Below are 9,516 nucleotides of genomic sequence, written 5' to 3'. Positions count from 1 at the left end.
CCTGAGCCCGCGGGTTCGAGACCCACCTGGGCAACTTGGCGAGACCTCATCTCTACAATAAATCAAAAAATTAGCTGGGCATGGTAGCACGCGCTTGTAGTTCCAGCTTCTTGGAAGGCTGAGGCGGAAGGATCTCCGGAGCCCAGCAGGTCGAGGCTGCGGTGGCTGGGAGCGGGCACTGCACTCCAGTCTGGGCAACAGAGGGAGACTCCAACTCAAAAAAATTTTAAAAATTTAAAAAAATAAAATGCCAATATGAGCTGGGCATGGTGGCTCATGCCTATAATCCCAGCACTTTGAGAGGCGAGGCGAGAGGATTACCGGAGCTCAGGTGTTCAAGACCAGCCTGGGCAACTTGGCAAGACCTCGTCTCTACAATAAATCAAAAAAATTAGCTGGGCATGGTAGCGCATGCCTGTAGCTCCAGCTACTTGGAAGGCTGAGGCAGAAGGATCACCTGAGCCCAGCAGATTGAGGCTGCGTGGCTGTGAGTGTGCCACTGCACTCCAGCATGGATGATAGAGTGAGACTCCCACTCAAAAAAATAAATAAGATGCCAATATGGCTGTGACCTGTTTCTTTAAAAACTCTTCAGTGAGGCCTGGCATGGTGGCTCACTCCTAAAATTCTAGCACTTTGGGAGGCTGAGGGGAGAGAATTGCCTGAGCCCACGGGTTGAAGACCAGCCTGGACAACTTGACGAGTCCTCATCTTTACAATAAATAAAAAAATTAGCTGGATGTGGTGGCGCATGCCTATAGTTCCAGCCACTTGGAAGGCTGAGGCAGAAGGATCACCTGAGCCCAGTAGTTCGAGACTATGGTGGCTGTGAGTGTGCCACTGCACTCCAGCCTGGACAACAGAATGAGACTCCAACTCAAAAAAAAAAAAGAAAAACCCTTCAGTGGCTCCAAGACTTTTCCTGCACCCGTGTCAGCCTTCCCTCCCACCGTGTGTCTCTAACCCCGAGCCCTCTTGCTTTTTGAGCCTCAGTAATACTTGCCCTCCCTTGGATCTTGCCATGCTCTCTCCCACCTCAGGGTCTTTATGAACACTTTATGAACTGTCTAGAATGTTCTTTTCTCTCCCTCTAGTTAACCCCAGCTCATCTTTCAGGTTGCAGTTCAAGTATCACTTTTGTAGGGACGCTCTCCTGGACATTCCTCAGTAGTTCAAATCTCTCACATGCATGTTCTCCTGGCACTGTCTGCCTAGCCTTTGTAACACGTGGGGTGGTTATAATTTCATATTTACCTGGTTATTCAACTTTTGTATAGCAGGGACCCTGTCTTTCTTCCTTCCCTGCTACCACATTTGTATTCTCCAAGACAAGCACGTAAATGATGCTCAGTAAATACTGTTGAATGAATGGGTGAATGGACAGTCACCTTAAGGTGTTGGCTGTACTGTGGAGAGTGTGTGACCACACTTGGAACACTGGGGGTGAGAGGCTTCTATACCGATGTTGGGGCCCTATGTGTTCCTCACCCTTCTCCCTGCTCCCTTTTCTAAACAGGTTTGACCGTACCCTGGGGGGCCTGGAGATGGAGCTCCGGCTGCGTGAGCACCTGGCTGGGCTTTTCAATGAGCAGCGCAAGGGTCAGAGAGCAAAAGATGTACGGGAGAACCCACGTGCCATGGCCAAGCTGCTGCGTGAGGCTAACCGGCTCAAAACCGTCCTGAGTGCCAACGCCGACCACATGGCACAGGTGCCCATGTGTGGCTGCTTGAGGCAAACTTGTTCCACATCGAGAACAGATGATCCTGCCACTGAGCTGAGCTGTTTGTGCCTGACATGACCCATGTCATTCTTCCTGCTCCTCTGCCATCCTCCCAAAAGTCCTGTTCCCTTGCTCTCTGTCCTTCCCACCCAGAGAGCAGGACCTGGGTGAGAACTCCCTGACACTCCCCTCCTCCTCCAGATCGAGGGCCTGATGGACGATGTGGACTTCAAGGCAAAAGTGACTCGAGTTGAGTTTGAGGAGTTGTGTGCAGACTTGTTTGAGCGGGTGCCTGGACCTGTACAGCATGCCATCCAGAGTGCTGAAATGAGTTTGGTGAGTAGGCAGGGGAAGGTGGAGGTGCCCGGTGGGGAATGGGGTAGAAATGTTGGATGTCAAAAGAAGAGTTGGTGCTAAGAAGAGAGTTCACTTTGTCTGTCTCACCTCTCATTCTTCCCCCACTCATGCTTCCCCCACAATCTTCCCTCTCCCTGCAGGATGAGATTGAGCAGGTGATCCTGGTGGGTGGGGCCACTCGGGTCCCCAAAGTTCAGGAGGTACTGCTGAAGGCAGTGGGCAAGTGAGTTTGGGGACTGAGGCATTGGGCCTAGCTCTGCCTGGAGCAGGGCAGTAGGACTGGGCGGCTGGAGGGCTGAGGTGAGGGAGTCGAGGCTGGGTGTTCCAGGGTAGCCAATGTTGAAGCTTGGAACTTTCTTAGAGAGGAGCTGGGAAAGAATATCAACGCAGACGAAGCTGCTGCAATGGGGGCTGTGTACCAGGCAGCTGCACTCAGCAAAGCCTTCAAGGTGAAGCCATTTGTTGTTCGAGATGCGGTAGTCTACCCCATCCTGGTGAGTAAACCTGACTGATCAGGTGGCAAGCTCCCTCACCTCTCCCAAGTAGATCTCCCCTTCTGTCTGTTCTAGCTCATCCATTTGTCTTCCTGCTAAGAGTCACCCCCCTGCGGTCCCCACTCCTTACCCAGAACCTGCTCTGGCTCTCCAGTGTGCCTTCTCCCTACCTGCTGTGTAGGTGGAGTTCACAAGGGAAGTGGAGGAGGAGCCTGGGATTCGCAATCTGAAGCACAACAAACGTGTACTTTTCTCCCGGATGGGGCCCTACCCTCAACGCAAAGTCATCACCTTTAACCGCTACAGCCATGATTTCAACTTCCACATCAACTATGGTGACCTGGCCTTCCTGGGGCCTGAGGATCTTAGGTGAGGGACAGGGATACAGGATGGTCAGTCTGGGGAGGGGAAGCATGGCTACCAGATAACCTGAGGATTGAGGGTGTGGAGCCTGCAGGGCTGAAGCAGGAGAAGTGGGCTGTAGGGTGAGGGTTAGGTTGTAAACAGCTTCCATCTTCCTGAGTGTGTTTTGGGGGAGGGCCTTTGACATCCCATGCCAGGAGGCTATGTAGTTTGGGATTGGAGTTGAGCTAACCTTGAACTCCTCTTTCCTCCCCAACCAGGGTATTTGGCTCCCAGAATCTAACCACAGTGAAGCTAAAAGGTGTGGGTGAGAGCTTCAAGAAGTATCCCGACTATGAGTCCAAGGGCATCAAGGCTCACTTCAACCTGGATGAGAGTGGTGTGCTCAGTCTAGACAGGGTGAGAGCAGGAGACCCCAGCCTTTTCCAAAGCAGGTTCCATGTAGTGTTAGGACAGGATAACCAAAAAGGGCCTGGGGGTGAATCTTGGCTCTAAGCAGAGCTGACTGGTGACCTGGTGTGAACTGCCCTGCAGTCTCTAAATACTTATGGGCATGACACATTTCTTGGAACTATAGAATGGGTGAGGAATCCATTTTGAAGAATAGTTTTTGGGGTTAATATCTTTTAGAACATTCTGTGCAATTAACTGCCACACTGTTACTGAGTGGAGAAGTGGGGTCTGCGAGGGGGAAAGGAGCTATGATCCTCTCCTCGGAAGGCTTGTAGTCAAAGGAAGTGGGTGACCACCCAAGGTCTAGAAAAAGCAGGTGCGAGACTAGGCTTGCACAACTGCAAGTCAGGGGTTGGAGGTGTGCATAAGCCGACACCCACTTTGGTAGGGTGTTTGTGGAGAAAAGGTTGGTTAGCATGTGTGTTTCTTTATTTTCAACCTTTGTTTCCAGGTGGAATCTGTATTTGAGACGCTGGTGGAGGACAGCCCAGAAGAGGAGTCAACTCTCACCAGTAAGATGAACACATGCGTGACATGTGTGCAGTCGTGTATGAGAGATACTCATGTGCAGTTCAGGGAGGTGGAGTCACTGCTGTGGTCCCCTTTTGAGTCTTTGGTCTTTCTTTCCCTAGAACTTGGCAACACCATTTCCAGCCTGTTTGGAGGTGGTACCACACCAGATGCCAAAGAGAATGGTACTGATGCAGTCCAGGTGAGCTCAGGATGAAGCCCGGGAGTACGGTGGACAGCACTGGGGGCAGGTAGTGGCAGCAGAGGCAGAGAATGGGGGTGGGCCTCCCCCAACTTAGCCATGCTTAGTTAACCATATGCTTCTTGGGTTGCTCCGGGTTCCAAGTTGCCCCCTGTACTAGAGCTTCCAAGGTCCCATCCCCTTGTTCCAGATCCTCTTCCCTGTTCGAGACTGTTGCAGTCCAAGCAGCCTGCTGACCATTTCCATACAGGTGTATGCTGAGTGGTGAACGCCTTTGAAGCAGAGCCTTAGGGGAGTGGGCATTGCTGAGGCCAGGCCTGACCTGTAGGCTCTGCTTGTGATTGTTTCCCAGGAGGAAGAAGAAAGCCCTGCAGAGGGGGTCAAGGAGGAGCCTGGGGAGCAAGTAGAGCTCAAGGAGGAAGCCGAGGCCCCAGTGGATACTTCTCAGCCCCCACCTCCTGAGCCTAAGGGGGATGCAGCCCCTGAGGGAGAAAAGGCCACAGAAAAAGAAAATGGAGACAAGTCTGAGGCCCAGGTGAGCTGCAGGCAGAGTAAGGCCAGTGTAGACCCAGAGGGGAAAGGAGTGGATGCCTGCTTTGTTTCTCCCCTGTGAGAATGTGGAAGCCGGGGGCTTTTCATGACATCCCCAACTCTTCCCACACAGAAGCCAAGTGAGAAGGATGAGGCAGGGCCTGAGGGTGTCCCTCTGGCCCCAGAGGGAGAAAAGAAGCAGAAGTCTGCCAGGAAGCAGCGAATGGTGGAGGAGATCGGGGTGGAGCTGGTTGTTCTGGACCTGCCTGACTTACCAGAGGATGAGCTGGCCCTTTCGGTGCAGAGGTAAGTGAAGACAGCTGGTGAGTGTGCTCGCAGGGTGGGCAGGGTGCAGGGTGGTACCCTGGGAGGGAGAGCCGTCTGACCCAGTGTGTAAGTTCTAACCCGCCCTCTCCTTCACCCCTGCCTCTTTTGTCCCACAGACTTCAGGACTTGACACTCCGAGATCTGGAAAAGCAGGAACGGGAGAAAGCTGCCAACAGCTTGGAAGCCTTCATCTTTGAAACTCAGGTCAGTAGGCCGGAGGCAGCACTCCTATCCCCTGGGACTTGTGTCTGGCACTGTGAGCCTTGCCCTTGGGCTCGCTGCGTATGTTTGTTTGTGTGTATCTCCCTAGGACAAACTGTACCAGTCTGAGTACCAGGAAGTATCCACAGAGGAGCAACGTGAGGAGATCTTGGGGAAACTCAGTGCTGCGTCTACCTGGCTAGAGGATGAAGGTTTCGGAGCTACCATAGTGGTGAGGGTCCTTCCAGGACATGTGGGTGGGATAGAAGCTCTCTCCTTGCTCTCCCGGGTCAGAGAGAGTGGGAAGAACTAGGGCACAAGGCCATAGAGAAGGATGCGGGGCTGGCTCCAGCTTCTGCCATCATCCCATCAACCCCCCTGCTCGATCCATCTGCCAGATGTTAAAGGAGAAGCTGGCTGAGTTGAGGAAGCTGTGCCACGGGCTGTTTTTTCGGGTGGAAGAGCGCAAGAAGTGGCCTGAACGGCTGTCTGCCCTTGATAATCTCCTCAACCATTCCAGCATGTTCCTCAAGTGAGCAGCCCCTGTGCCCTTTCTTTATTCAGTCGTGCCCAGGCCACCTGCTCTCATTCCTGTCAGTTTTTCGTTCCCCATACCCAGCCCCTCTTCCGCTGGGGCTGATTTTCTCTCCGACTTCCAGGGGAGCCCGGCTCATCCCAGAGATGGACCAGATCTTCACTGAGGTGGAGATGACAACGTTAGAGAAAGTCATCAACGAGACCTGGGTAATCACTGTGTAAATACTTAACTGGATACTTAGCTGGGGCTGTGTGTCATGGGGGAGGCGAAGCCATAGCAGCCCCTGCATCTGATTAGGAAGGCAAAAGATGTTTGCCTTTGAGCCCACATTTGGTTAGTCTCAAACAAGGGTCATAGCCTTAAGAGTCATCAGACTGGAGGAGCAACAAAGCCCTTGCCTGTGAAGATAGAAAAACCTTCTTTGAGGAGCTGGGACTTGAGCTAGGCTCAGAAAATGGGCCAGGGTTTGGCTACTTGAGACTGACTTATAATGTGAAGCAGAAACTCTTCTGGACATGCAGGGATTGTTCTGAGTCAGAACTCAGAAGTGGAGAGACAAGAAAGGAATACTTCAGGGGTTTGTTCAGGTGTAGTCACTCCAGAGTAGTAGGAGGTAAGCTGGAAGTCTGTAGTTTGAGACCTCATTGCAGAGAGCCTCAGATGCCTTCTGAGGCATCTGCTTGCCCCATGGGGCTGAGGCCTGGACCACAGAGTGATTTGCAGTCTGAGGAAAGAACCTGAGGCTGGTTGGGGTATGATTCCATCTGGGACAGAGATGTCTGCTCTTTCCATGGCTAACTCGGAGCCTATCCTGGTCTCACCCACAGGCCTGGAAGAATGCAACTGTGGCCGAACAGGCCAAGCTTCCCGCCACAGAGAAGCCCGTGTTGCTTTCAAAAGACATTGAGGCCAAGATGATGACCTTGGACCGAGAGGTGCAGTATCTGCTCAATAAGGCCAAGTTTTCCAAGCCCCGGCCCCGGCCCAAGGACAAGAATGGAACCCGGGTAGAGCCTCCTCTCAATGCCAATGCCAGTGACCAGGAGAAGATCATCCCTCCAGCAGGTAAGGGCAGGGGCCTGGAGGAGAAGACCTTCTTTCCCTCCAGGGACTACATCTTATGCCTTGGTTTTTTTCCAGGCCAGACTGAAGATGCAAAACCCATTTTAGAACCTGAGAAAGAAGAGACTCGTGAGTTGGAAAAACTGTGGTTGGGAACGTGGGTATTGCATTAGCCCAAGTGTAGGCAAACAGACAGGTTCGACTTGTTTCTGGACAGCTCATGAGCTGCGAGTAGCCTTTCATTTTTAAAGGACTATTTAAAAAAAATAGAGACCAAATGTGACCTGCACATCCTAAAATATTTGCTAGCTGGCTGTTTACAGAAAAAGTTGGCCAGGCTCCCCATTGGCCTCTTCCTGCCTTCTGGAGAACTAACCTCTTCCTCCCCAAAATCAGGATCTGAACCAGGAGATGCTGAGCCTCTGGAGTTAGGAGGTCCCGGAGCAGGTAAGCGTAGAGCTGGGGTGGGGGAGAAGCCTGCTGAGGCCTAAGGAAAATCTCCACAAAGAGCTGAGTCCAGTTCCCTCTGTTTTACCTGCTGTCATTCCTTCACTCTCCCCAACTCCTGACAGAACCCGAACAGAAGGAGCAGACTGCAGGACAAAAGCGGCCTTCGAAGAATGATGAACTATAACCCCCACCTCCCGTCTCCCCCTTCACCTCCACCTCCTTCTCCCACCACCTCTATTTATTAAACATCGAGGGTGGGAGGAGGGGTCGGTCCTGCCCTCGGACTCTGGTTCCTTTTCTCTTGCCCGTGACTGGAAGTGTGGAGAAGGGGAAGGGAGGGACAGCTCACCAGTTCCCTCTGCATCAGCTCTGTGGTTAAAAACTGAAATTGTTCCCTTTCCCAGTCCCACCCCCTGGTTCCCTACCCATCCAGGCCCTAAATTTGGGGAAAATCACTATTGTGTCTTAATTCTTTGCCTGTGGGTAGATTTGAGATTGGCTGTCAGTGGTTGACAAGACCTGGTGGGGGAAGGATGTCCTGGGATACTGGGAGTTTCCTCTCTTCTCTGATCACCCTTTTTTCCCTCCTTTCCTCTTCTGCTATGAAATTGACGTTCATTCAAGCCAGTGTCTAGAGCCTCGGTACCAGGTTTGGTTTCCGAGTGTCTGTCTGTGCCCTTCCATGTCTTCTCTTCCTTGCTCCGCCCTCCCATTCCTGTCTAGCTCCTCTTCCCATGGGTTCCTTGGCTTCCTGATGTGAGTTGGGCAGTTCTCTGCCCCTTGCCCAAAGCCTTTCATCTAGACTGGCTGAAGCAAATCTGGAAGTATCCTCACCTATGTGTATGACCTCTAATGGCTGGAGTAGGGAGGTACAAGGTAAAGAAGGGAATCCACCATCTCTCCAGGGAGGTTGTTGTGTGCAGGCCGTGGAGCTCCTACCTGTGGGCTGTTGGGCCCAGGAAAGCCACATGGAATGATTGGTGTGGGATGCCAGCATCCTGCAAGCTCTGTCAAAATCTGCATTTTTCCAGTAGCCTGGTACCCAGGTTCCTATGATTACCTGCCCCCTTCTCTCCTGCTGTACTGCTCCTCCCAGGCAGGGTCTTTCCCTTACCCCCTGCCCCCTGGGCTGACCAAAACGTGCTTTCTACTGTGAGCCCCTAACCCAACACCCTGGGGGAAGGAGAAACCATGGTATGAATGTAAAAACGCCACCTCACTCTCTTGGAGGCAGGCCTTGTGGGTGAAGGAAGAGGGTCTGTGCTGGCCTTCCTCATGGGCATTGCTCTGCTAGGATGGGGCCCCCAACCCACCGTGCGATGCCTAGGGGGCCCGTCCTACAGTGTTCTGCCTGTAGCAGGAGCTAGGGCTGTCACCCCAGTTCTAAGACGAGCGAATCTGGTTGTGTCAGTCATTTTTTCTTTTTTTCTTTTTTTTGCCACATTGGCAGAGATGGGACCTAAGGGTTCCACCCCCTTCCCCACCCCCTTCTCTTCTGTATGTTTGAGTCCTTTAATTAGCAGTTGAAGCTGGTTGGACAGGTTTGAATCAAATTGTACTTTGCTCCATTGTTAATTGAGAAACTGTTTCAATAAAATATTCTTTTCTACAATTTTTGTGTTGTGATTTTTAAAAATGTAAATGTGAGCCGGGCTTGGTGGCTCAACCTGTAATCCCACGCCTCTGAGAGGCTGAGGTGAGTGGACTGCCTGAACCTGCGGGTGACGCCTGCCTGGGCAGCGAGACCTCATCTCTACAATAAAATCACAAAATCAGCCCGGTGTGGTAGCGCATGCCTGTAATTCTGGCTACTTGGAAGGCTGAGGCGGAAGGATCGCCGGAGCTCAGCAGGTTGAGGCTGCGGTGGCCACTGCACTCCAGTCTGGGTGACAGAGTGAGACTCCAACTCAAAAAAAAAAATGTAAATGTGTTTATTTCCTGAACAGTGTTCAGGAGATTGTGTTTAGTATAGAAAATTTGGAAGATAGAAATTTGAGGCTAGGTGCTGTGGTTTATGCCTGTAATCTCAGCACTTTGGGAGATCGAGGTGAGTGGATTGTTGGAGCCCAGAAGTTCAAGACCAGCCTGGGCAACATAGACTTTGTATCTGCAAAATTTAAAAAGCTGGATGTGGTGGCACACTCCTGTAGTCACAGTTACTCAGGAGGCTTAGGTGTGAGGATTTCCTGAGCCTGGGAGGTTGAGGCTGCAGTGAGCCATGATCATGCTGCTGTACACCACCCTGGGTGACAGTGAGACCCTGACAAAAAAAACCTTTTTTTGAATAATAAAATTACATTGGCCAGG

The 9,516-nt window shown here is 52.0% G+C and overlaps 1 protein-coding gene across 2 annotated transcripts in view; it reads left to right on the top strand.

Moving 5' to 3' along the window:
• HYOU1 (hypoxia up-regulated 1) overlaps window positions 1-8,821 on the top strand; it is a 12,122-nt gene extending 3,301 nt beyond the window's left edge. The window contains exons 9-26 of one of the 2 annotated variants that reach the window (XM_008068247.2): window positions 1,517-1,709; window positions 1,923-2,057; window positions 2,219-2,301; window positions 2,440-2,572; window positions 2,754-2,941; window positions 3,196-3,334; window positions 3,840-3,900; window positions 4,021-4,100; window positions 4,453-4,635; window positions 4,765-4,937; window positions 5,075-5,162; window positions 5,269-5,391; window positions 5,558-5,691; window positions 5,819-5,903; window positions 6,525-6,762; window positions 6,838-6,888; window positions 7,156-7,206; window positions 7,332-8,821. In XM_008068247.2, coding sequence (XP_008066438.1) covers window positions 1,517-1,709; window positions 1,923-2,057; window positions 2,219-2,301; window positions 2,440-2,572; window positions 2,754-2,941; window positions 3,196-3,334; window positions 3,840-3,900; window positions 4,021-4,100; window positions 4,453-4,635; window positions 4,765-4,937; window positions 5,075-5,162; window positions 5,269-5,391; window positions 5,558-5,691; window positions 5,819-5,903; window positions 6,525-6,762; window positions 6,838-6,888; window positions 7,156-7,206; window positions 7,332-7,393 — 2,200 coding nt within the window. In that variant the 3' untranslated portion in view covers window positions 7,394-8,821. The remainder of the gene's footprint in view (window positions 1-1,516; window positions 1,710-1,922; window positions 2,058-2,218; window positions 2,302-2,439; window positions 2,573-2,753; window positions 2,942-3,195; window positions 3,335-3,839; window positions 3,901-4,020; window positions 4,101-4,452; window positions 4,636-4,764; window positions 4,938-5,074; window positions 5,163-5,268; window positions 5,392-5,557; window positions 5,692-5,818; window positions 5,904-6,524; window positions 6,763-6,837; window positions 6,889-7,155; window positions 7,207-7,331) is intronic. The other variant, XM_021717667.1, reaches the window with a different exon arrangement.
• Window positions 8,822-9,516: the final 695 nt, after the last annotated feature.

The sequence above is a fragment of the Carlito syrichta genome, unplaced genomic scaffold, assembly GCF_000164805.1.
Source record: "Carlito syrichta isolate Samal-C Ts95f unplaced genomic scaffold, Tarsius_syrichta-2.0.1 Scaffold309899, whole genome shotgun sequence".
Classification (NCBI taxonomy): Eukaryota; Metazoa; Chordata; class Mammalia; order Primates; family Tarsiidae; genus Carlito; species Carlito syrichta.
The sequence above is the reverse complement of the archived record's forward strand: the minus strand, read 5'-3'. Positions and strand labels throughout refer to the sequence as shown.